At 40.8% G+C, this 27,567-nt stretch overlaps 1 protein-coding gene across 3 annotated transcripts in view; it reads right to left on the reverse strand.

The window, feature by feature from the left end:
- The window catches only part of EPG5 (ectopic P-granules 5 autophagy tethering factor), a 61,551-nt gene that overhangs the window by 29,750 nt on the left and 4,234 nt on the right, over window positions 1-27,567 (reverse strand). For 2 of the 3 annotated variants that reach the window (XM_079330327.1, XM_079330326.1), the window contains exons 2-17: window positions 26,506-27,432; window positions 24,159-24,402; window positions 23,208-23,344; window positions 22,554-22,661; window positions 21,507-21,580; window positions 19,788-19,896; window positions 19,358-19,472; window positions 18,648-18,798; window positions 17,600-17,755; window positions 17,089-17,246; window positions 13,387-13,541; window positions 12,689-12,829; window positions 12,300-12,464; window positions 10,972-11,091; window positions 2,157-2,398; window positions 212-352 (exon numbers count right to left, since the gene is read on the reverse strand). In XM_079330327.1, coding sequence (XP_079186453.1) covers window positions 212-352; window positions 2,157-2,398; window positions 10,972-11,091; window positions 12,300-12,464; window positions 12,689-12,829; window positions 13,387-13,541; window positions 17,089-17,246; window positions 17,600-17,755; window positions 18,648-18,798; window positions 19,358-19,472; window positions 19,788-19,896; window positions 21,507-21,580; window positions 22,554-22,661; window positions 23,208-23,344; window positions 24,159-24,402; window positions 26,506-27,432 — 3,143 coding nt within the window. Of the gene's footprint in view, window positions 1-211; window positions 353-2,156; window positions 2,399-10,971; window positions 11,095-12,299; window positions 12,465-12,688; window positions 12,830-13,386; window positions 13,542-17,088; window positions 17,247-17,599; window positions 17,756-18,647; window positions 18,799-19,357; window positions 19,473-19,787; window positions 19,897-21,506; window positions 21,581-22,553; window positions 22,662-23,207; window positions 23,345-24,158; window positions 24,403-26,505; window positions 27,433-27,567 lie in introns of all 3 variants that reach the window. The other variant, XM_079330325.1, reaches the window with a different exon arrangement.

The raw sequence follows: 27,567 nt of genomic DNA on the forward strand, positions 1-27,567 counted from the left end.
ACATTTCACACCAGCCTGTAATTCAAGGCAGCTCATCAGGACTAAATACAGTTCTTGATCTACATCAGGACCCAAATCTTACTCAGAATTTGTCTGGGAGACTGTCAGGTATCTAAACCAAAATATTAACTTCCACTGCAACTATTAATAAATTAAATAAACAATTTTATAACATTAAAAAATGAACATATTAAGAACACATAATGCTTACTGTTCATTCTTCAGGAGGTAATACTGGCAAGAGTAAAACAAGGGTAAAATTTTATCCAGCACATGGACTACTGTTCTCAGATGTCTAGACTGGACTAGTACACCCAAAAGAGGGATCCCTTCAGCACAGAATTTCTCAATGCTGTCAGAAAATGAAACAAAACAAAGAAAAACATTCACTATCAGCAGGAAGACAAGGTGTTGATTTAATTCTTATTAACTGAGATGTAAATACATTCATAACTTTATACTTTATCTTCGGAAATCTAAATACAGAGGTTTTTTTCTTAAGCTGTAGAAGTCATTCAATTGCTGACACGTTTGCTAAGTATTTCCTTCTCAAATATTTACTAAGTATCTCCTTCCTTCACAAACTCCTTTCTGGGGATCAGTGTCCCAGCTTCCAAAAATCACTGGAGATGCAAGTCTCCATCAAGTTTCTATCACTTTAAAGCTCACTATTCTTGTCTAACTTGGACAACTGCCTCCCCCTCCAGGAAAAAGAAAAGCCAAATGCCAAACAGAGGAGGTGCAGGGGAACAGGCTAAAGAGATTCTTTGTTTTTTTTTCTTTCATGCTCAAAATTTTCACTCTCAACCCAAAATACCTTAATATTAGTCTCAAACTATTCCAGTGCTTTGAAGTATATATGGCAGAATGTTATCATGAAGCAATGGCTTCCTTGGGGAAGGAGAAGAAAGCCCAGATTATTTTTCCCTGAAAGAGTGACATATCACTATGCATAGAAAAGAAGTTAGTGAACATTTTGAACTGCACAGTACATAACCAAGGGATCACAAGTTCAGGGAAAACAGTTCTGGTGAGAACTGATCAAATTTTGTGTGGCTCTGTACCTCAAACAAGAACATTTGATGACACCCAAAAGCCTTACCTACAAGCCAGCTATGAGCACTGGAAAAGACTCTGTTGGAACACAATCATGGCTAAGAGGTTCACTGCTCTTGCAATACAATTTATTTATCATTCCCAGACTGAGCAGTTTTTTTCTCCTCACTATTTTCTGAATGCAGTGCTGGCCTGATAAAAGAAATCACCTCTAGAACAACCTTTTCAGTAAGTGTGGTTCAAAGTTACTCCAGTCCAGAGAAATCACTGTTACCCCACACTTTCAGTACTATTTCTTATGACTAGACCCTGAAATGCAGGCAAAAAAAATACTACTAGCAAAATTAAGGAAATAGCATGTTGCTTGAAATAATTCAGGAATAATTTCTTCACAAAAAGGATTAATAAGACTGGAACAGGCTGTCCAGGCAGGCACTGGACTCCCCAACCCTGGAAGTCTCCAAGGAAAGACATGGAACTCAGTGCTGTGGGTTGGGTGACAAGGTGGGGATTGGTCACAGATTGGACTTGATGATCTTGGAGGTCTTTTCCAACCCAAGTGATTCTAAGATTCTGTGGAACTATAGTCACAGAATCACAGAAAGCTGGGGTTGGAAAAGACCTTGAGATTATCCAGTCCAAAGCCCTTCAAGGCAGGGTCACCCTGAGCAGGAGACAAAGGAACAAGTCCAGGTGGGTTTGGAATGCCTCCAGAGAGGGAGAATCCATGACCTCCCTGGGCAGCTGTTCCAGGGCTCTGCTATCCTCAGTGTAATGAAGTTCTTCCCCACACTGAGGTGAAACTTCTTGTGTTTTAGTTGTGGCCATTGCTCCTCATCTGGTCACTGGACACCACTGAAGAGTCCAGCACCATCCTCTGGACACCCCTTTGAGTCATTTGCCTGCATTAATGAGATCCCCTCTCAGTCTTCTCCAGACTAACCAGGCCCAGCTCCTCTTCCTAAGAGAGACAACAACCTCCTCGATCCCTTCCACCGCAAACCCTTCACTCTTTAAAAACTCACAAACCTCTTTACAACCCCCAGCTCAGCCCCTGGGGGCCATCCAACCAAGCCAAACCCCCCAGAAAAAGGCCTGACCTGTGTCCCAGGGTGGTCATTGCCAGTGCCAGGTAGCAGCCGATGGGGATGTTTGCCTTCAGAGCCTTGAGCAGCGGGTGCAGCGCCGCCGCCTCTGCCGCGTCCAGCGCGGCGCGCTCGCCCGGCCGCGCCCCACGGTCGTTCCTGTGCAGCTTCAGCCTCAAAACCAAACCCCACGCCCACTGGTTGAAGGAAGTTTCTGGTGTTTCCCCGTAGCGAACGATGCTGGCCAGGTAGGAGACCTGGAACAGAGCAGGAATGAGAGGAAGAACAGACACAACACAGCGCATGTGGCACTTGGTCCATGGAAGGGGAACTGGTTGATATTTGGGTCCCTTTCCAACCATTAGACCAACAGCAATTATTTTTTAGACACACCATGTAGTTTACTTAAACATTCTCTTCCTGTAGCCTCAATTTCTGCCTCCTTCTCTTTCCCCCATACCTTTAGGTAAAGGCTGTCAACTTACCCGGTCTGCTTAAATTTTTCCAAACTGGATGCTGACCTTTAATTAAATTTTAATACAAAAAAAAAAAAAAAGCCAGACACAACCTTCAATAATGTTTAAAACATTTAAGACTGTTAGTGAAAGGAAACAGAAAAATCTATGCAAAAAATTATCTGCCTCCCCTTAGAAAAAACCCTGTATGTGGAAAGGCAGGGTCACAAATGTATGTGTCTACTGTCACAAAGACCTTGTCTAGATCACAAGGAATTGTAAATCTGGAGGAAAAAACAAATGTACACGTTCTCACAGAGCAGTGTAAATTGCAGGAAGGCACTGCAGATATTTCATCCTCTCTGAGTACAGGCACAAGAATTTAAGCACTATTTTCTCTCAAATTCTAGCTATAGGCTCATGCAAGTCAGGACAGATTCAACAGCAAAAGTGGCAAATAGGGCTGACACTGTCTTAAAAAAGAGAGCTCATCTGGCTGGCACAAGGTAACAAACCATGGTTAAGTAGTACAGAGGAGCAAGTCAGAACAGAGCAGAGACAGCAAGGAACATTCAGAGTGTGGGAAGAAGAGTGGGGGAAAAGAGGACAGAGGAAGAAAAAACACTGTACAAAAAATACTGTGAAGACAAAGCCCAGCACAATGCTAAAACCTCTGAACAAATAAATATAAGCATCTTTGACTGAATATCTATGGAGGGACTTGACAGCTGGCCTGTAAGTCAAACTGAGTTAGTACAAGAAACAGCAATTGATGAATTCCGAGTGCATCCACAGCAAGAAAGAAAACAAGGCTGTTAGCATGGAAACTGATTAAAAAGGAGACATGAAGGATTTTTGTAGTTAGACTACATGTGTAAGTAAACGTGTATACACACCTTACTAAATTTTTGCCAAAGTTTTGCCAAATATATTGGTAAAATATACAAATATACAAAATATATTGACATGCTGAACTGCCAGGATGGGGGCAGTGGGGTCAGAGCCAGCAAAGCTAAAGAGTAGCTGGGTGCAGGTGCCAATCTGGACCTGATTCTGACACCTGAAGAAAAGGTGAGCCAATGGGGACAATGGGAAATAATTTAACAAGCAAAGAACAGACTGTTTTATCTACATGGAAATCTTTGTTAATAAAATAAGGAGTTAAAACTACAGACTATGCTCTTTGTAGTGTTTTAATCTGCGCAAAGTCACAAAACTTTAAGACTGATGCATTTACTGCTTTTAGTGTTAGAGCTTGGAAGGAAGCTGGAGAAAGACTCTGGGATGTAATTTCAAAAGGGGATAAAGTAGCTGCAGATCTATCTCCTACTTGGAGATTGTTTCATGACACCCTAAAGGAATGGAAAGTGGAGCAGGATGAGAGAGACTCAGAGGAGGTGGCAGAAGGGGAATTGGAGCAGAAACTCAAAGCTGCTGGGGAGCAGCAGAGGGGAGAAGCTCAGCCTGAGAATATATCCTTCCCTGAAGTAGATCTTGCTGAAGTTGTTGCTGGGCCTGCTGCTACCAGAAACAAGGAACAAGTTGATAATGTCTCTCCATATGTCCCCAAAAGGTTCCGTGTACCCCTCCCCTGCAGAGCAACTCACTGGACTCAGTGTTAGATCTAATTATGAGTATCCAACACAGCAACTGGTTAAGATGACCTTAGGAAAAAAACAAATTGAGCCATCCACTCCTCTCTTGCTACTCCTCCTGAACTGCACAAACAAATGAAAGCATTAACTCTTCATCCTCCACTGCCTTCTGATACTGATAATAGTGAGGAAATTACAGAGATTAAAAGATCTGAATTAATGAATAAATCTGTTTGCTCTAAAACTGGTAACAAAGATAAGCTTGTTGTTTCAAGAACTCTGCCTTCTTGTCAAGTTACTGGAAATGCTTGACAACCTTTACAATTCTGTAAACACATTAAAAGGAAAGCAACTGAAGCAGGAGAGTGGGATTTATTGGAAAAAATAGGTCCACCAAAGACATTGGATATGCAGAGTGTTGATATGAATGTTGCTGGTGATAAAATGGCTTTTCCTGTGTTTAAAGCAGTTCCTAACTCAGGACAGAATTACAGTGATCAGGTTTTTGCATGGAAGTTTGTGCATGACCTCCAAGCAAAAGTGGCTAAGCTGGGTATTAATTCTCCTGAAGCAATTCAATTAATTCATGTTATTAATGCAGATCTGTTGGCTCCTTATGATGTTAGGCACTTGGCTATAATTCTGTTTCAACCAGTTCACTATGGAGTATTTCAAAACACCAGGAGACAACTAGCTGAGAGAACAGCTTTAAATAATATGCAACCCTTGTCATGCTGAAGGAGTTGATGCTTTGCTCAACCATGGGCTTTTTGCTAATCCAGACTCACAGCACAGAGAGACCTTCTGGTTTTAACACAGACTCAACAAATAGCTATGAGTGCTATAATTGAAACAGTGGAAATGGCAGCTCCAGAACTGAGATATGTCCCTATAAGAAAAGGTATTAAAGAGCCTTTTCTGCAATTTGTAGAAATAATAACTGCATCAATTGAAAAACGGGTAGACGATGAAAATTTAAGACAAATTCTATATAAACAGTTGGCCAGAGACAATGCAAATGAGGATTGCCAAAAAATTATTGAAGCTCTACCAGGATATCCCTCTGTTCCAGAGATGATAACAGCCTGCTCAAAAGTTGGCACAGTTCAATATAAAGTGACTGTAATGTTCCTCTTGTGGAGAACAAGGACATTTAAAAGCCCTAAAAATGTTGAACAAAAAGTGAAATCTAAAATGAATCCAGGTAATAAAATTACCTGTAATCATTGTGGTAAAACTGGACACTTTGCAAAATGGTGAAAATCAAAATACCATGCAAATGGACAATTATTGCAGGGAAAGGGGCACATGTGGACACAAATACCTCTGCAAGCACAGGCCCTCCCAGCACTACAAACTTACCCATTTGTGAACAATACCCAGGGGCAACAACTGGTTCAGCAGGAACTGATATACCCCCAGCAGACACAGTAAATATTAATACTCATGGTTTTGTTAAAGTATCCTTGGAAGACTGGGAACTGACTGGCAAAGGTCTCAGTGCTCTTTTGGTTGGAAGACCTAGTGCCACCTAATTGGGACTAAATGTACATAATAGGGTAATTGATGCTGACTGTACAGGGCAACTCTGTGTTATGATTTCAACTAATTATCCACCAGGTACTATACCTAAAGGAACTCTCCCTTCTCAAATTGTTCCTTTTTTGAGTTGTGATCCCTAAACAGAGAATTGACCACGTTCCACTGGAGGCTTTGGAATGCTTCAAGTTTTTTTGGGCATAATGACCACCCAGTGACCTACACTGCCCTACACTTGACTTCTGAGAATGCAAGACTTCAACAGATGCAGCTGAAGGGTTTGCTGGACACTGGGGCTGATGTACAATTGTGTCTTCACACTCATGATCCTCACAATGGCCTGTGCAAGCAAAGCACACTGGGCTGGGGGGCACCAAAATGGATGGAATTTCAATTAACACTATTTTAGACACAAACCCTGCAGGGCAAAAAGCTGTAAAGCCATAAGTTACCTCTGCTCTTTTGAATCTATGGGGTACGGATTGCCTCAGTAAATGGGAAGTGAAAATTGCTACAAAATTTCAACTGTGTTGCAGGGCATTAAGCAACCCACTCTTGCTTTGACCTGGTTAGCCACCAAACCTGTGTGGCTCCTTCATAGTGAAAAATTAATTGCCCTGCAAACATTTATTCAGGAACAATTAGCCACAGGACATTGAACCCTCATACAGCCCATGGAATTCTCCTGTTAGTTATAAAAAAGAAATGGCTACAAGGGGGGCTTTACAGCCTGGTTTACCATGCCCTACCACGATTCCTATGGAATGGAATACTGTTGTGATGGCCTTAAAATATTGGGGTTTTTTACAATTCCTTTAGCAGAACAAGACAAGGAGAAATTTGCATTCATGGTGCCAACAATTAACCATTCTGAGCCAACACAGAGGTATCAGTGGAAATTTCTTCCCCAAGGCATGAAAAACTCACCTAGCATTTGTCAGTGGTTTGTTGCACAAGCCTTAACTCTGGTGAGAGAAAGATATCCTGATTGTTATTATCATTACATGGATGATATTTTGTTAGCAGCTAAAGAACAGGAGCAACTGACTAATTTACAATCTTTTGCAATAATTTCTTTACAAAATTATGGCCTGAGTTTAGCCCCAGAAAAAATTCAAACTGTTGAACCTTGGAAATATTTAGGTCTCATCACATCTCAGAAAAAAGTGAGACCTCAAAAAAAAAATTATAAAACAAGATTGAAACGAAAATTTGATTGATGTGGAGAAATTAATGAGATCAATTAATTGGATAAGACCTTATTTGGGACTTACTAATTTGCAATTACAGCCATTTTTAAAAATGCTGAAGGAGTCAGAAAATCCTACTGTAAGTTGACCCAAGAAGCCTTTTCTGTTCTTGAGATGGTTGAGAAAGCTTTGTGTGAGAAATTTGCTCACATTGATCTGGCACAAGCAGTACAACTATTACTCTGATTAACAAGGAAACTCCTTTTGGAATCCTTGTGCAATGCAGTGATCAGTAGGAGGATCCTTTACATATTTTAGAATGGATGTTTTTACCTTCAGACCTATAAAAACTGCACCTGATCTTTTTGAATTAATTGCTATTAAGGCTCATAAACTATGTGTTGAATTAACAGGCTGAGATCCTGAAAGAATTGTTTTGCCTGTTAAGAATTAGTATTTTGAGTAGTGTCTTGCCAACAATTATGCAGCTACAGCTGCTTTTACAGGGCAGGTGTCTTATCATTTACCAAGTCACCCCTTGTTAAATTTTTTTAAAAGTACCAGTTGGTGAAAAACAGTTAAGTATAAAAAGTCCTATTGTTGAACTCACTGTTTTTACAGAAGGTTCTGAAAAAACAGGGAAAGCTGCAGTTACTTGGAAAATCAATGGCAGTTGGCAACATGGTAAAATGTCAAACAGGTTCACCTGAAATTGTTGAATTGCAAGCCACAGCCACTGCATTTCAGTTGTTCCCTCAAGCTGTAAACATTGTGACAGATTCTCCCTATGTAGCAAATTTGACCCAAAAATTGGACATGGTTGTATTATTTGAAATTGATCATTGATTTTTATTTGATGTGTTGCTGGAATTGTGGAATACAATTTAGCAACACACTGAACTATATTTTGTACTGCACAGTTGCAGCCACACTTCTTTGCCAGGATTTTTCACAAAAGGAAATACTGTATGTGATGGTCTCCTTGCTAAGGCTGCCATAACAGTCCCTGATGGCAGGCAACAAGCAATCAATCTTATTTCATCAATTTTACCATCAGGGATCTCAAGTATTATAACTGCAATTTGGCCTCAGTAACAATGATGCCTGTTCAATTGTTGCTGCATGCCCTGACTGTCAAGGTTTCCATGCTCCTGTACAGTATGGGTCAAATCCTAGAGGGTTGCAAGCATTGCAAATCTGGCAAAGACATGACTCATATTGCTGATTTTGGAAGACATGTACATATATCAATTGCTACTTTCTCTCAAGCTATTGGAGCAACAGCACATGCAAGTGAAAAAGCTGTAGATGGTGTTCGTCACTTTCAAAGAGCTTTTGCTGTTTTTGCAGGAGTTCCTCAGCAATTTAAGACTGATAATGGATCTGGTTATATATCTCAGAAAACAGCATTTTTTAGCTGCTTGGGGTATTGTAAACAGCACAAGTATTCTTCACTCTTCCACTAGACAAGCTACTGTTGAACAAGCTCATGGCACACTGAAGCACCAGATTCAAAAAACAAAAAGGAGGAATGCAAGGAGAAACCCCCCAGGCATGACTGGACAAAGCAGTCTATGTGTTGAATTTTTTATTTTATAGTGAAACAACTTCTTTACCTCCTTTGTTTTCCCCATCTTGTCTTTCTGATTTTGAAATCAGAGCTGCAAAAGCCTAATCAAGAGCAAGTGAGAGATTTGGTTAGTGGCCAGTGGAGTGGTCCTGTAGATTTAATAACCTGGGGGAAGAGGTATGCTTGTGTCTCTGCAGAAAATGGACCACACTGGATTCCTGCTCACTGTCTAAGCCTTTCCTGGAGCACACAGGAAGGAATAGGATGGAAGATTCCACCACAACCAAAGCAGAATGTGTGGGTGACACTGCTGAGGCTACATGTCAGGACACATTGTGTTTATCAATCTCCAGTCATGAAAATCCACTCTCTACATGTCCTGCTGGTGTCCCTCTTGACAACTAGCCTTGACCCTCACAAGCTTTTAATTGTAGATCAATGAATATTGTACACAATGTAGATTTTTGGGATAGTATCTATGCACACTTGCCTCAGGTTACAATTGAGCCACAAGAACTGGAATTGCTGGGATCATTGCAAATGGATGCTTGTGTAATGTTTAGTTACAAGAGGAAAGACAAGATCACAAGGGGGCTGCTTCCGAATGTAAATGTAACATTAGATGTATACAGAAATGCAAGCTTGTGGCATAACTACACTTCAGTCCTATATCAGGTGCTCTAATGTTTCTTTGTAGCTGCCAAAAGTTGCCTTTTTAATCTGTGGTGATGGTGCTTGGGTTGGTATTCCAAGTTGGATAACAGGAGATCCCTGCAGTTTGGGTGACTGACTCTACTGACACCCAATATCACAATGAAGCATCAAAAAATAAGAAGTAAACAATCACAGACATAAATTTACTTCTCAATGTCAGGATAACATGGCTTTTTGGGGACCTGCTTCTATTGCTTCTGCATCCATTTTCACACCTGGAGTAACTGCAACTTCTGCTCTAACCTCTTTGAATAAATTTGGCTGTCAGTCAGCTAAACAAAGCAATGACACATCTGTGGCTTTAAGTGGGTTGCTACTAGATGTAGACAGCACTGCACATGCCACTTTGCAAAATAGAGCAGCCATTGATTTTCTGTTGCTAGCACACAGTCATGGATGCCAGGATTTTGAAGACATGTGTTGCATGAATTTATCAGATCACAGTGAATCAATCTACAAAAAGCATTGCAAACTTGAAAGAGAAAGTCAATCAATCAATTACAGCTGGATGAAGGATAGGGATGGCTGAACAATTTCTTCATGAGTTGGGGCATCACTGGGTGGCTTAAAGCCCTTGTGAAGACTGGGGATTTTGGCCCTGCAAAAATCCTTGGCAGCTGTGTTTATAGCTCAAATACAAAAAGGGGGAAGTATGGAGGGGCTTGACAGCTGGCCTGTAAGACAAACTGAGTTAGTAGGAGAAACAGCAATTGATGAATTTCAAGTGTACCCATAGCAAGGAAGAAGACAAGGCCTTTAGTATGGAAACTGATTTGAAAAGACACATGAAGGATTTCTGTAGTTAGACTAAGTAAATGTTTGCACATGCCTTATCAAATTTTTGCAAAACTTTTGCCAAAGTTGTTATTCTGTTATTGTGTGTGTGGATGTCACATCCAACTGACAAATACCCAAAAAAGGGGATTTTTTAACCTTATCTTTCTATCCTTCCTGTTGCATTCTATAACTTGGAGCTAATCCTTCCTAAGCCCAGTGTGCTGTAAAATCAACTTAATAAACATCTGTGGTGTGTTCAGGTCACATAATACTGCCCACTGCTGAAAAGCTCCAAAATGGATTAACACTTGAGTCTTCAAGTAAGATAAGAGCTGAAGTGAGCTCTCTTATGATCACCAGTGTCTACCTCTGCATGAGTAAAAGAGGAGCAGTTTGTGACTACTCAAAAAATAAAATGCCTATTTTATAGACATCAAAATTAAATGTTAAAATTAAATGTCTATTTCAAGAAATATGGAGAGATTGTTTTTAAGAACATGGAGTGACAGGACACAGGGAATGGCTTCAAACTGAGACAGAGTAGATTTAGATCAGTTATTAGGAAGAAATTGTTCCCTGGGAGGGTGGGCAGGGCTGGCACAGGGTGCCCAGAGCAGCTGTGGCTGCCCCTGCATCCCTGGAAGTGTCCAAGGCCAGGCTGGATGGGAATTGGAGCAGCCTGGGACAGTGGAAGGTGTCCCTGCCCATGGCAGGGGGTGGACTAAAATGAGCTTTAAGGGCCCTTCTATCAAAACCATTCTATGATTCTGTGATTCTCACAGAGATGTTTAACAGAAGCCTAACAGTATTTTCAAATAGCTCTGTGGGTGTAGGCTACACTGAGTGTTTGTATGTTATGAAATTGTTGATGGACAAAGAACAGCTTCAAAAAGAAGAACAGAAAAATAGAGCAAACAAGGTCTTGCCCGGGAGATCTTCCCATTTAAAGTCATCCATAAGTTATTCCTTGTAAGGAAGGAGAAAGGATACCTGTTTTATGCTTTCAGAAAGCAGTCCAGCATATGGTTTTTGGGAAAGATATTTCTGATATGCTTCCAGGACCATCAATGCAACTTCAGAATGGACAGCTGGATCCAGGTGAAGAGTATTCTGCTAAAAACAGTGTCAGAACACAAAACCTTGAGTCATTTAAGAGGTCTCTACAACTGTACATTCAGCTGCACCACAGAGAAAAAAATCCTAATATTTTTCTGGCTGCTCAAATTAATCACTGCAATATCTAGACAAAAGTCTTTCTCAGTGAAAAAAATTCAGCTCAATGTTAAAGAGTACCAGGCTCACACTGGGCAATACAAAGCTCAACAACTTGATTATTTTTCTGAAATGCATAATATTCACTTTCCACATGCATTTTATGAACATATGACAATTAATCCAAAAATCTATAGATGCCTTTTTAAATTACATAACACAGACACTTGAACTCCTGCCTTTAAAAGCAAAACCAAATCCCATCACCATGTTTTTTGTATGAAAACACAGCAATTCCTCCAGCAATTGCCACATTAAAGAGCCATTTTCCCCCTATCAAAGGGTACAGACACGGCATTACTATTGCACAGCAAAGAATTGTTAATTTTCCCTAACATTCACCTTTCTTTACATGTCCACAAAAAACAGAGAGAAAAAGTAAGTCAATATTCATGTACAACCATCAGCATGGCAAAGAGAAGAGCTCAGGATGACCAAATGCACAGAATGCAATGCCAAACTAAATCAGCAACATTATTTCCCCTATCTAATTCTGCTTTTCTCTGAAACAGCATTCACCCTCAATTATATCCTGAAGTCATGGAGCTCCTAGAATTAACCCAATATTATGGGATAATTCACCATAATTTAAATGATGCTCAGGGGTTTGAAATGTTACATTTCAATCATTACTTTTCTTGCACTGTGTAAAACACACCTAGATCCCAGCATGCAAACTACAGTCACACCAGTCTCCTACACATTTTTCAGAAGATTCCTCTATTTCAGCAGTTAAAAGCATTTTAATCATGTGACTCATAAAAAATTGTCCTGACAGATATTGCCTCATTTAGAGAGGAAAAAAATCCCTCCTTAAATATCTCTTTTAAACTCATCTGCAGCACTGTAAAAAAGCAGCACAAGTAAATTCTCAGGCAGAGTGCTGTAAAATTATTATGAAATTCCCATTTTGTGCCATGAGGTGTACAGCTATAATATAAAAGCATGCAATTAACTGTTTTGAAATTCTGTTCCACTCCCAGGTTGACTTAAACTTTTGCTCTGAAAAACCAAGGAGGTTCAAAGCTTCTGTTTTCAATACCTACATGCTCACCAAATCCCCAGTTCAGCCCTTCCAAGATAATGCAAGCCAGTTTATTCTCCACTGCTGTCAGGCTGTAATTCAACAACCAGTCACGGATCAGGGCTATCTCAGATGAAGAAGGCTTCCACAGGTACAGGGGTAGCTCTTTAAACAGGTATAAAGAAACCTTTAGAGGAAGAGAGAGAGCAAAAAGTGCAAATCAGCACTCAGCACACAACAATAATCAGCACTGTGCACTGCTGTTTGAAAGGGAGGTATGACCAAAAACTCCACAGACAGGTCTTTAACACATCCATTCATACCAAGCCATGTGTTATCACACAAGCTGGTATGGGCCCTAGGTTTAACTGTCTGATTTAAATTATTTAAATTATAGATATCAGCACTTACCATCCCCACTTTATCAATGGTGTCTCTAATCCTATCCAGCAGTACAGAAATAATCTGGGTGTGGATGCTGGCAATGGCTCCCAGGAGCTCTCGACCAACCTTGGAGAATGCTTCCCTTGTGGAAAGACTCACATAGGACACCTGAGAAAATGAGCAGGGAGAATTTACTGCTCCTGGCTGACCTCCACTAACATGGAAATAAAAATACAGGACTAAATTGTTCTTGGTTATCATAAACAAAGTTGATAAATGCCCATATGGAAAATGAAACTGATTGTCCTAATAGACCAGGAAAGTTCTGTTCCACAGTGACAAAAAAACAAAGTCCAAAACTAAACACAGGAGCAACACAGCCACAGACACTAAAAATAATCTCACCAAAACAACAGAAAAAACACTACATAAGGAATTACAAAGCTACAAGTCAGGCCTGCATGAGAAAAATAAAACAAAATAAATGTATTTTTGTTTATTTGCTTCATTCTGGCTTTGCTTACAGAAAAGTTGTTCTTTTTTTCCAGAAAAATACCAAGTAATTCAGGCAATTTTAATTCAGTACTTCTTTTTAAAAAGCAGCAAATTTTTAATTCCATGGTAGAACCAACTACAGAAGCCATGAAAGTTTCACACCTTCCACTGTTACAAATGAAAAAAAGCATTTTCATTCTTTTCCTGAATGAACCAGTAATATTACTCACCTCATATATCTCCAAGACAACAATTTTGATAAAATCCTCATCAACATCAGCCCGTTTGGTTTGTGCCATCTGAGCAAATGTGGTGAGCAGACAGATTTCTTCTGAGCAGTTCATAGATTGGAGATACTTTTCAAACTGTGCAAGGTGCTCTGGATCTAGAAAAAAAAGACAAGTGAAAGAAACATGATAAAAGTGCAATAGGATACACATCAGCAGCATTTATACAGTAATAAATAGATAAATAAATAAATATGTATATATATACATGTATCTATATATGTGTGTGTATATATATATATATGTATGTACATGTGTGCATATATATATATATATATATATATAGTTATATATATAGTTAGTCATTCAAATCCCAAAGAAGTGATATGTGGAGATCATTCCATGCCAACTACAAATAAAAATTCTGCAAGTAACTATCTCCAGGTCTTGATTATGCCCAAGAACTATAAAGAAAGACCAGTTTTAATTTCCCAAATAAAATACAAGGAAAAATACTGGATGCACTTGCTTGGAATCTACCTCTGAAAACAGAGAACTGAACCTGCACAAACAGGAAGGCTAAGGCTTCACTCAAATTCAAGGGAGATTTCCTTTTAAATTCAAAAGAGATATTGCCAAAAGCAAATAAATATTCCATTCCTCAGGGTGTGGGACAACAGGAAGGTAAGAATACAAAGGAACCTGTACAGGGTTTTAAAATGTATTTTTAATTTCTTCTACATAACTTAAATAGAGTCTGTGCAGCAAAACAAGCACTGAAAGCAGCATTTGAGCTGTAAAAGTTTTGGAGAGTGATCTGCCTTCTCTAAATCACAACATGCCAGCAAACACTGATTACAGTGATTTTATCACAGCAGCTGAATATTCAGAAAAAGCACCCATTGTGCACTCAGCTAACCTGGACACACGTGTGCCTCAGCATGCTTGTGATCAAACACTTGGACTTAGGTTACATTCTATTTTAAGGGCTTTCAAGAATTTTGCAACTCTACTCCAGCCTGAGAAGGTCAGGCTTGTACAGGCAAAACAGCTCATGGAACAGCTAGAGGATTGTGCAATTTAAGAAACACATCCAACAGTAAGAGAAACTACACTGCTGACAGATACAGCAGGCAAACAGGGGATGCCACCTCCAATTCCAAATGGTATTTCTTATCCTTATGGCAGAAGTTACAGACAACTGTGTTTCCCCTTGTAATTTAGAAGGATATTAAAAATAACCACATCATTATTGTGTCTAGAGGCACAGCAGAGTGACCCACTCTGGGGAGAAGGGGTCAGCTCCACACTGACCTCAAACCCACACCAAGGCAGAGCCTGGGATTGAAGATGGGGATAAGGAATGAGGGAAGCAGAGACTCCATCTAAATCCTGTCATATCAGAGAGGAGAAACAGCATCTTCTTGCTGTTTCCATCCACTTGCTACTTGACCCTATTCCTTTCCTCTAATCACACTAAAATTCAAGTTCAAGGCACCCTAAAAATCACTGACTTCTCAAATTCTGATACTGGCAGCAAGGAAAGTGTCATTACAAATAAAATCATAGTATCCTTGGATTAAAGGGATATTAAATATTATCTTGTTTCAAATCCCTGCCATGGGCAGGGATGACACTCACTAGAACAGCAACTATGCTCCTGATGCCTTAGGATTTTAGCTTTTATATTTTTCATATATTTGTAATCCTGTAATTCTTCAGTGTATAACTCTAAACTCCATACAGAGTGTTAGCTCTTTCCCATTTTGGTCAAACAAAACAATTCCTCCAGGGCTGGGAATCAAGGGAATTTGGGAATCAACCTCACTGTTTCAGGCTCTGAGAAATGTAAACAAAAGTGAGTTGGGGAGAAGCAAACTTGGTGTAAATGACTTCATTACCTGAAACTGTAAATGGAAGATTAACCCAAATGCACAAATGGACCCAACTTACAAAAATATGAATACCTGAGACCCATCAGCCTTTATTTGGGTGTAGCCCCTGGGGGGCTTTGTCTGCCCCATAGGTACCTGAAAACCCTTCAATAAATATAACCACTTTTTATTCCCTTAATTTTGTCTGGCCTCTGTTTTTAGGTAGTCCCAAAAAGGCATTACTCCCACCCCTATGGATCTGATGCTTAAAGCTTCCACCAATTACCAAAGCCTGCTTCCACCTGTAGATTCAGCACCTTTTTTTCATGCATAATTTGGGAAAGGAAATCACTAAAAAAGGCTCTCTCCCAAGAGAGTCGTGGTCTTCCAGGGTAGGAATTACAGGAAATTAAGCATTAATTTGTTAAGTGTTGGTTAAAAGAAAATATTTCAGAAGATTAGAGCGTTTCACTGAACAAACTGTTGATACTCCCTGTCTACACACTGGTGAAAAACAGTATTATGCTGATAGAACACACTGAGGAGAATGAAGAGGATAAAGAAATCCTACATCAGCATACCAGGGACTTTGAAGCAAAAGTTAGCTAGAAGCAAAACAATGCCTGAAAAAGATAATTATATATTAAAAAAGAAATCTGTGTTTGTTACTGCAACCCGTAATAGATGCAGTAAAAACTTTCTAGCAAAACCACAAACAAAGACATTCTGCTGAAACAGTGTAACAGTTACTGCTTTGGCTGGCAAGTGCTTATCAGATCAGCACTTCAACTAGTGCACACAACTACAATCTTGGTATCTCTTTTCCTTTTTGTGTAAACCATCTTATGTGTCAGCTGGGTTTGCACAGAGCCAAGATACTCAGTCACCTCTCAGAATCACCATTTTCTGCTGCTTCTCCATCAAAATTGGTATATGAGACAACAGCTACCTGGGATACCAGCCAGCTGAGAAGTAAAACTGACAAAAATGAGATCTGCTCTCCTTGAAGACAGTGAAGAAGCTGTAAAGTAGGGAGCAGTAAACTGTTTGTTTACCTGTCCCCCTGTCAATCAAGTCCTGAAATATTATCCATGAATGCAGCAGCAGAGGGAAACTAGCATTCCAGCTGACCTCTAAATAGCTCTGCTATAGCTGAAGACACCACGTTCACTGTGGAGATCACCATGGGACAAAAGTCAAGAGGACATAAAAATAAAATGTACCACTTAGGACAAGAAATGCATGAAAAGAAAGCCTGAGATAAAGGAAGCATAGCTGGAGATAAGCAGTCTCCCAAATGTGAGTTACTAAAGCCAAAATTAGCAAGTTTAGTGGGGGGAAAAAAGGAAGACACTAAAAATACATTATTTGCATAACTATCAGCAGCTCAACAGTCAACCAATCACAAAAAAAACAAAAAACAAACACAAAAAATCAACAAACAAACCCAACCAAAAAATTGCCACACCAACCCTAAGTGATACAGAAGTCTGTACTTTAGGATTTAAATCTCACTCTACACATACTGTTGAAGGTCAAGGTGGGAAGTCATATGAGAACAGACAAGAGGTACCTCCTGCATGTCACCCTTGCAGCTCTGAGGCAGCCACAGAGAAAACTAGGGCAGCAAATATGTCAACTGCTGTTAAAATGACAATTTGGGCAAACAAGTACTGGAAAACCATGAACTGCCCAAGACATTTCTGCAGCCAATGAACCAGTGATGCTCTCAAGGGTGCATTTAAGAACAAAACCATCAAAGAGTTAAACCCACAGCTGTTCCAGCAGCAGCTGAATGGATTAGAATTGGTTCTGTGGGGGGTAATTTTACCTTTGAGTCTTTGCTTGTAGTCAGCAGGTTGAAGAGTAGAGCAGAGCTGCTCCAGGTGCTCATTCTCAGCACAGTGCATGACAAAGAAGAGCCTCCAAAGCATGTTGCTGGACAAGGTTCCATAAGGCATCTCAGACATGAACAGCCAGACTCCCAACCTGGTGGATATGGAAAGGCAGTAAGGAACAGCCCCACCCTGATAAACCCCAACATTTGGAAAGGAGACATCTCTGGCCCACACCTCTGCTCCACAACAGAATTAGCAATGTGAGGATGTGTATTAGCACCTCAGATTCTGAGCCAACCTCATTCTGAGCTGAGCAAGATTTCAGAGCTTCTGTCAGTTGCTACAATTCATGTCCTAATTCCTCCCCACCTTTATGGAACAAATGCACTGAAAAATCCTACTTATTTCAGTCTTGTTTAAACCTTTAACTATTTAAAGCCACTCCAAATCCCAGTTTCAAATATTCAACTCCTCCAACACTAAGCCAGTAAAGGGATTACTCACCTTTTTGCCTTCAGGACATGTAGAACAGCCCTAAAAAACAGCTCATCAAACTCCAGTTGCAATTTTTCCACAGAGTAGGGCTGTTCTACTGATCCATACTGTTTATTGCCACTGACATACTGGGCCCAGTGGTCACTCACATGACACAGTGTCATCCTACACAGCAGAGAAAACAAGCCAAAGAAGAATCATTATGTACGTCCCCATCTCAGGAAAACACAGACAAGGGCAACCAGATCAGAGTCCAGCCACAAGAGACATGCCCAACATTTTGCCCTCTAGGTTTCAGAGGGTTCTACATAAATTGCATCAGTCACATTTCTATGGTCTCCTTCCTTGGTTTTGCAAACAAACAAGGCATAATATTCAGTTACACCAAATTAGTTTGTGTGTGACCTTTGGAGCCTTAAGTAACTGTATAGGATGAAAGGGCAGTACATACAGAAAGCTCATACAGAAATAATTACACTGAAAAAGTTACTACCTCCATAACACAAAGAAAAATATGGATTTTGTTTCTGATTTGACTGTATTCCCCCTTGAGAATACACACATAGAAGCCAATGCTAGAGATTTAAAAATAAAGAGCAGCTTTTAGGCTCCAGCTACATTTACTTACTGCAACAATAAAATAATTTTCAGGGACCAAATTAAAAACCCCAAAACCATTCTGGGTAACAACAGCAATAAAACAGTTAACATCAGTTATAAATAAGTGAAATTCAAGGAATTTCTGTTTGTTGTGTTTCAGTGACTACCCAAAATAAGCCTAACAACATCACTAATGGAAGCCTGGTATTCCACAGCTCACCTGGACCCTTTGTACCCACAGCACTCATATTTTGCAATTTCACATTTCAGATTCCCAGACCAGCCAACCCTGAAGTGACCAAATGTCAGAGCAAACCCTACCTGAGAACTGTTTGGGTGGGGTTTGGGTTTTTTCAGCTATTTGATGGCCAGTTCTGGGGATTTTTTAGCAGCTCTGAATATCAAATATATGTATAAAACAGATTCAATAACACCACAGAGAAAAAAATTCTCTTACTTGATGAGCTGACCAATTCTCTTCACAAACTGTCGGTACCGTGCTCTATTAAATGTTTCTAACCCCACAGACAGGAGCTCCACTAAGGAGTTTGCAAAGGCAAAAATCTTCATCATCTTCTGGGGAGATGTTTTTTCAGGAAAATAAGCACCTAAGATGGAGACACAAAAATAAGAGTCAAAAAAGAAGCATGATTTCTGGATTTTTAACTAACTTAACAAGCAGTCAAAGCAACATTGGCCACATTGTGAACTGAAATGTGTGCCTTGTTTATGAAATGAACAATAACTACCTGGTAAGTATGAAAGTACAAATAAATTATGCAGTAAGACCTCTGCAAGCAATTACCTTCATGTATTTGTCTAGAAACTTTGAAAAAAGAAAATCAGAGAAAAATCACAGTAACATCACAATTAAGAGGCAAGGGGGAAAAACACTTCTGAAAGCACTTTTGGAAGTTAACTGACAACCAAATCCAGACTAAGGAAAAAGACTCTAATGTTTTGCATGCATATTGCTATGAGGTTTCTATTTATCCTATACACATGGCATTTATTTCCATCTCATCTCTTTAGCCTGTGAGCAGTTGCACAGGTTCATTGTTATTTTTCTCAGAGAGTTTCATAATAGAGTAGCATTCCAGGCAGTGGCAGTCATCAATTTAATTAGCATAAGCAAAATGACAAGTAACTCTCTAGCAACTGATTTACCTTCAGGTGTAAACCCAAGGAACTGCTGAAAGAGTTCATGAAATGGGAACTGTGACAACAGAGCAATCAAGTCATCTTCCAAAAGCAGAATCCAGCTTGTTTCAGGATCCTCATCCTATAAACAAATACAGGTGCTGTCAACAGCTTTACAGTAAAACCAATAGTAAAGGGCTTTGCTATTGTACTAATCACAGTTTTGTTAAGAAGAAAAGAAATATTTTAATTCTCTCTGCTAATACTCACTACTGCAAGTTCCACTCACTACAGTTATACTGCAGAGATAAAAAGAGACTAGAATAGAAGTAAATTCAAACCATGCATTTTAACTTAACAAGTCAGATTCTCTTCATCCATTTCACAAAGATCAATGAGCTTAAACAAAAGCATAAAGGACAAAAGAAAGAGAAACAAAAGAAGTCATCTGCCACACCTCTTCTCCTCCTTCATCTACCAGAGTCCAGTTCCCAGATTCCATCCCAGATGAAGAGGAACTTTTCCTTTCACCTGGTTTCATATGGCACATGAAGTCTGCACGATTTCTGGTTTAAAGTGAAAAATCAAGAATAAAAAATTAGAAAATTTAAAAATTTGAATTCAGTAATCTTTCAGTTAAGGCAAGACACTAAAAAAACCAGATGCAAGAGGAAAAAATTAGAAAGTAAAGCAGAAATATGCCTGGCAGGAAATGCCCTCTGGATGCTGGTGCCAGCAGCTGGACAGGAGCCCAGGAGGCAAGAGGCCAGTGGCCCCTGGGCTGTCCCAGGGTGTGACACAGCCCCAGGGCAGTGCCTGTCCCTGTGCTGGCACTGCTGGGACACTCCAGTGCTGGGGACACTCTGGAACCCTCAGGACAAGAGAGACCCCGAGGGGCTGGAGCGTGTCCAGGGCAGGAACGGAGCTGGGAAGGGGCTGGAGCCCCAGGAGAGGCTGAGGGAGCTGGGAAGGGGCTCAGCCTGGAGAAAAGGAGGCTCAGGGGGGACCTTGTGGCTCTGCACAGCTCCTGACAGGAGGGGCCTCTGCTCCCAAGTTAAAAGTGATAGGACTGAAAACAGCTTCAAGTTGCACTAAATAAGTTTTGGATTAGATATCAGGGATGTTTTTTTTTTTTTTAATGGAAAGTTGGTCAGGCACTGCAACAGATTGTTTAGGGCACCGGTAAAGTCAACATCTCTGGAAGTGTTCAGAAGGTTTGTGGATGTGGCACCAGAGGACATGGCTCAGCAATGGACACAGTGGTTCCAGGTTAAGAGTTGGACTCAAAAAACCTAAAGATGTTTCCCAACCTAGAAAATCCTGTGATTGTAAATGACTCTAGGATAACCTGGTTCCTGATATGCAGGAGCTGTAACAGACAAGCCTCAGCTTTTTCACCAGTAAGAGCAGACCCTGTGGAGGCTCTGAGTTCTGGTATCAACATTTAGAGCAGCACCCCAGATACATTAAGGGGCCCCTTGTTCCAAATACAAGCATAAAAAGGCACTGGAAACACACATTCCCTCAGGATATACTGGTTTCCCGAGGCAGTTCTAGAAAGGAAATGTAAAAATGAAACCCTTTAAAATAACAGCTTTCAATAAACAAGACTCCCACTTAACTCAGACCCAAACTATCAAGATCACAGTGACAACCCTAAATACCAGCAGTTTGATTCTTTGACCTCAAATTTCGGGCAGAGGGAGAGGCAAGTTATGTATTTTATCTGGAGAACTTGTGACTGTTTCATTAACCAGCCTCTCCAAGCACCACACTTGCACTAGATTAAAAAAAAAAAAACTTTAAAAAAATGAAAAATATATCAAGTAGTCTAATCAGTGTGCACACCAGCTTAACATCTTTACTCAGGGGATTCTACTGCAGAGACAATGCAAAAAACAGGCATGGTGCAAAGAAAGAGATATTTCAGACTTCACAAGCTATTTCACAGCTGAAAGAAAGATGCATCATACTGTGTACAGCACAAGGAGGAACTGCCAAGGCTGAATTTTAAGATGAGTAAGTAAAAATGTTTGAATTAAACTGCGAATCCATTTGTGCTCACTTTTATGACTTTGCCTGCAATGAACTTTCAGAGTTCTACAAGTAGGTTGTGTATTGTGTTTTCTACTCTTAAATAATCTGAACATATTTATAAAATCATGTTCATACTTACTTGACAGGAGACATAAGCAAGGCAAGAGACTGCATGAAATGAAAGACACCCGATGGGTTACCCAAGACTTTGATCTGAAATTAAATGCAAAAATCTAAATAAATCTAAATGAGCAAAGGGCAAATTATCCTTAGCACAGAAATTCTCATTTCTCACTAGCCTTTTGCTAAGACTTAAAAGAATCCATAAAAGGCAACACCCACACCCTGGATAAAGTATTGTGACTTGTCCAAAAGAATTAAATAGAAGAACTAGAAGAGGGAAGGAAAAAAACCCTGATCAAATGCTCCATAAGAAAAAGACAACCTCTCTCTGTGCCACATGTAGGTCTGGGCACTAGGGGTAATTCAGACACTGAGCATAGGGGAAGATGAAATCCTAACACATTAAATTAATTGGACTAAATGATATTAAAAGTCTTTCCCAAGCTAATTTATTCTATTCTATTCTTCTACTGCATTGTTTGCCTTTCCTGTTAGTGAAATTGAAGCCCTTTTCCTGTGACTAGATTTCCAACATTTTCTCCCCTTAAAAGAGCAAATATGCTCTTTGAAAGAACACCCTGATGCCTTTGGATAGCTGCACTCCCTCTGACCTAGACCACGTAAACCCTTTCCTTTGTCCCTGAACTTTCCAGGGAAATCAGTCCCACTTCATTGTATAGGACATTAAAAAAAAACTGGTCGTCCTGAACCCTTACACATCACACAGCTGACTCCAATCTCACTTTTTATATACAGCTGCTGCTTCAAATCTAAACATGTTTGCCACTTTTTGGAGAACACTCCCAAAAACCTGGTGCATAAGGCCTTGACTCCCTTGCATGGAATCTCTCCAGTCAGGAATGAAGTGTGTGCCCCTGTTAACCTGCACATGGTTGGCCTGACACAGATAAATGTATTCCCTGACAAACTCCCCACTGCCACCACAATTCCACACACCTGGAAAGGCAGTGTGGGTCATGAGGGATTAACCAGGCACAAGCCACTCTCCTTTCCTACCCACACCACTCCAACCTGCTAACAGTAAAGAATTAAACATTCACACCTGAATGAATGGACAAGCCCACTCGCTGATGCCAGCTGGACACCGAAGGATGTGGTTGAAGAGGAAGAGATGGTCACCTGGACAGCCAATTCTCTGCAGCACAGACACCTACAGGGAAGTTCAAATCATTTTGAAGTTCATTTCCTTACAATCTTGCTAACTAGAGTAATACTGTTCATTTCTTTTCTCACACTTTCTAACAAACCTGCATTTTCAGAGCATGTTACAGAACAATATTTAAAGTCTGTTTGCTTGCCTTATGAACCACAAACAGTTTTCTTTAGTGTACTTATTTTCTATAACTGCATTAAAATCTGATTTATTTAGAAACTGGCAGGAACAAAAGTTTCTCAAACATGACAAATCTGAACAGTTCTAATTTCAAAATAAGCACAAGTACAGTGAATATAATTGAGTTCACTGTGATCACTGTTGGCTGCTCAGGTGCCAGTCATCACTAATGCTGCTTGACTTTATCAGACAAAGGAATTAATTCTGAAGATCTGCTAAGGGATTCTGCTCCTCAAGGAGGATAAACCCCACCCAAAAAAACCCATTACCCATGGGACAGGGAGCAAACAGTCACATTTCCAGAAATCATTCCCAAATTCATCGTGTGTGTTGGATCAGATATATCCAGGTCTACTCCCTCACCAGTCTCTGCAGCCACATGAGAAGGTCACTGTGAAACTGAGGATCTTCAATAACCCTGCGAGTGAAGCTGAAAAGGACACTGATACATTCCTTCAAGTGGCTCAAGTCTGAAGAGAGATTTTCTGACTGCTTTGAAACTGTAAATTAAAAACATAATTAATGAAGTTTTGACAAGTAGCAGCAGCATGAACAATGGGTGTGGGCTGCATATAAAACTGCTCTCTGTATCTGCAGACACCAAGATATTTCAACACAGCTGCATCCTAAATCTATCAGGAAAAGAATACCTAGAGTACATTCTTTAATCTTATAATTAAGCTCTGGACACTAATTAGAAGAAGAATATACTATGGTTGCTCTCACAAAAGGCCTTCCCTCAACATTAGCTTTATAAGAACCACTGTTTACTATAAACTTTCTGGGAGGTGGAGAGTAAAGGGAGGAGCAATAAGAAAGAAAAACATATGGGGCAGGAGGAGGAGAAATACTTTATCTAAAAGATTATAGAGGCACAAACTCAAAAAAAAAAAAGTTAGGTTAAAATCCAAAAAAATAATTCAAAATATTAAGAGCTTAAGATTTAAAATGGCTTTCCAAGAGGAAGTAAAGCAGGAAAAATATCCAGCTCATTTGAGAAATGGGAAAAGATTGGGAATTTGGGTGTCCCATCCACACAGAGTTTCTGTGCAGTAACCAGAGTCTGTCTGCAGCTGAGACAGCAGAAGTCACTCCTGCAGTCAGCTTTTACTACCCAGTGATAAAGCCAAGGGAATTGGACATTTTCCTGTGAGAAAAAGGTTTCACTGATCCCTACAACAGATCAACAGCTTTTTGTAACAGAGCAGAAACACTCCAGTACACAAATTCCACCCCAACACTCCGAAACTGCAGCTGGACAAGGTGCAGGGCACCCTGACCAGGAGTGGGATCAGTCCAGACCAGCAAACACACCTTGCTCTTGCTGCTGCAGGGCCACAGATCTCAGCAGGGAGGAGCTGCTGAGCAGCCTGTAAACGTAGGACTCCACCTGCAAGCGGGACAGCACCGAGGTGTAGGAGTGCAGGGCCAGGGCCTGGTGCACGTGCTCTGCCTTGGCTTCCAGCAGCTTCCTCAGCTCGCCCAGCACGCTCTCCTTCAGCTCCACTGTCTGGTAGCGGTGGTGACCTGTCACCTTGCACTGATCTGCACACACACCCTGGGAAAGACAGCAAATATTTCATGGCAGCAATTCTGACATTTCGTTGGGTCGCGCTAAAGGAAATCAATCGCGATAGAACCCTCTCCCTAAACAGATCTCAAAGCTTTCATAAAAGGGGATATTTCATAAAGGGAAAGACAAACATTTGGCAATATCTTATGTGCTTTTTAGAGCTACTGCTTACTGAAGATTCATATCCTTGACTCCTGAAGAAAAAATGTATTATAAACACTCACTAACCCAGGAGTTATTTGCCTAGAGCACTGAGAGATGTGAACAAAACCAGGTGGCTCACTCCCAGTGAGTGCACCTGCTTCTTAGTTTAGGGGTTTCCATATATATTTGGATCTGCTATTTTAAAGCTAAAACATTCACTGGAACAAGATAAATATTCCCACACTCTCAAGACTGGTAATTTGCAGCAATTCCCCATTGCATGTTTAAAATGTTCAGAAATTACCTGCGCTCTAAAATTTTCCCAAACTGAAATTAAAAGCTCAGGTCAGTTTTTCTCTGCCTCATTGTCCTGGGACACTCATCTCTACTTCTTCAGCACAAGAAAAATACAATAAATAACATTCTTGTTATTCTTACAATAAATAACCTTCCTGTTATTCCTGTTTTATGCAATCAGGAAGCATTCCTAAGAGCCAGCACTTTGAAAGCTTACCTTGAAAGCATTTCTGTTTTTCTTAAATTAGCAGAATAAAAATTTTAAATTGGTATAAATACAACAATTATTCTGTACACACAATAAATTCATAGTGCGTTGGCATGAAATAAAGCAATCTTAGACAACTCTGTGATGACCTTAGAGGATGCAGGAGTGAAGCCAAAATTGTTTTTGGACAGAAAATTATCACTGCAAACCTGAGAATGTAGTGAGGCTCCGTGTCATTCCCCAAGAAAAAGGAAAGAATTCAGATGTGTTCAATTCCTCAACTCTGATGAACTGCACTCACAGAAACAGCAAAATCTACCCTGTGCATAGGTGTTCAGCATCTGTGGACAATTTCAATGATGTGTGGACTATAAACAGCACCAGAACAATTTAATTCACTCCCACTGTAACACTGAGCTCCAAAGGCAAACATCAGAGAAGGAGTCTGGGGGGAAACTTTCTGATGTGTGACCCAAAGAGCTCCACAAACCCCTCTGGCCTGAAGACAAAAATGTTACAGAGTACTTTGCCCACTCTGGAAGCAAGAAAAACCTCAGTTACAATTATGGAACAAGTTACTGCATCAATGGAAACTGTTCCTACAGCTGGCAGCAGGCCAGCAGGACATCACTGCTACAGTCACTCCCCCTCCTATCCCCACCTCTGCGTGGAGTGCTGTGGTACAAACTTCACCTGACACCACGCACAGAACTGGGTGTACACAGCTCATCCTTTCTGACCCCAAATGAAACCACCAACACATTTCACTGCCCTGCACACATCACGGGTCAAAAATCAAACAACAAACTGTTTTAGTCTCAGGAGGATGATATTCTGAAGTATTGGGGGTCAGTGGAGAGACAGAAAGCAGAGGCAATAACCTCTGGAACTGCTAGAGCCAGAGAAAGCTCAGAGGTAGCAAAGAAGTTGATAAGAGAACTGGAACACCTTCCCTATGAAGACAGGCTGAGTAAATTGGGGCTGATCAGTCTGGAGGAGTGTAGAGACCTCACAGAACCTTCCAGTATCTGAAAGGGGCCTACAGGGAAACTGGACAGGGATTTTTTATCAGGAACTGTAGTGACAGGACAAGGACTAAAAGGATTAAACTGGAAAAAGGGGAAATTTAGGTTAGATATTAGGAAAACAAAAATCTTTACTGTGAGCGTGGTGAGACACTGGCACAGGTTGCCCAGGAAGGTTTCCCCAATCCCAGCAGCACTCAAAGCCAGGCTGGATAAGGCCTTGAACAACCTGATCTAGTGGGAGGTGTCCCTGTCCATGGAAGACAGAACCGGGATTAAATTTTTAAAGTCCCCTCCAACCTTTAACACTCTGTGTTTCTTTACCAACAAAACAGCTTAACTACAATAAACCTGGCAGCAAGTAAAGTTAATTTGCAAACAGTCTGGGTTCAAAAGCAGCTTCAGCAACAGCACCTGCACAGTTTTCTGTTGTTCCTTGAACGTCCACAATCTCCCCTTCACATTTTGGCAGTCTGTTGCCATGGCCTGCAGCTCTGCCTCGGCCAAGAGCAGCTGCTTCCTGCAGCGCATGTAGTTCAGGAGCAGCTCGTAGAACTCGTGCCTGTCCTGATGAGCCACACTCTCAAACTCCTCCGCATAGGAATCGACGTTCTCCAGCCAGGAGCAGGGCTCAAAGATTTTCAGCTGCTCCCTGGTGAATGGCACCAGCTCGGGCTCGGAGGGGAGCTCGGGGTAGAGCCTCTCGTGGTGCAGCAGGGGCTTCACTGCCATGATGGTGGGTTTCTCGTAGGACAGCTCCAAGGACAGGTCGGGATAAACCGGGCGCGGCGCGCGCGCCTTGGGCTTCTCAGGGCGCTGGGAGGTGCTGAGGGGGAGCTTCTCTGAGGAGCAGGAGAGAGGATCTCTGAAGTCTTGTCGGTTTTCAGCTCTTCTGCCCTGTACAAAGCCCATCACTAACATAGGGGGAGCAGCACTGGGCTGAAAGGTACTGCTCAATAAATCCGAATTTCTAGACCCGCTGGCAACTGCCTCCACGGGGCTCTGAGGTTTGTCCAACTTGTTCTCCTCGCTCTTCTCAACATCCTTCACACATTCCTCCTGGGAAGGACCAGCTTTGACCTCTTCTGCATCTTTGGGAGGCTCCAGAGTCACTGCCAGAGCCCCTTCATCTGCTGAAGATAAATTGCTTTGGGGGATGTCAGACACATCATTTGTAGTTGTCCTATTGTCTACTTCATCTCTGAGCTGAATTTCTGTAAATTCTCCAGGATGTTCCACTTGTGCTCTCCTGGCTTGAGAAGACCCTTCTGCCAAAGGAGGCAGGAAAACATCATCAGGTTCTTGTACCTGGGGCTCCTCATTACTTCGTTTCTTCTTTTCCTAAGAAAACAAAAAACTAAGAGTGTCACTGCCAAGTGAAACTCTCCACCTTGTATCTCCAATCCCACCAACACCAAAAGTAGTATTTATCAACATTACAACTCCAAAAGCCTTTTTAAACATAATAATTTTCAT

The sequence above is a fragment of the Erithacus rubecula genome (assembly GCF_903797595.1).
Source record: "Erithacus rubecula genome assembly, chromosome: Z".
NCBI lineage: Eukaryota > Metazoa > Chordata > Aves > Passeriformes > Muscicapidae > Erithacus > Erithacus rubecula.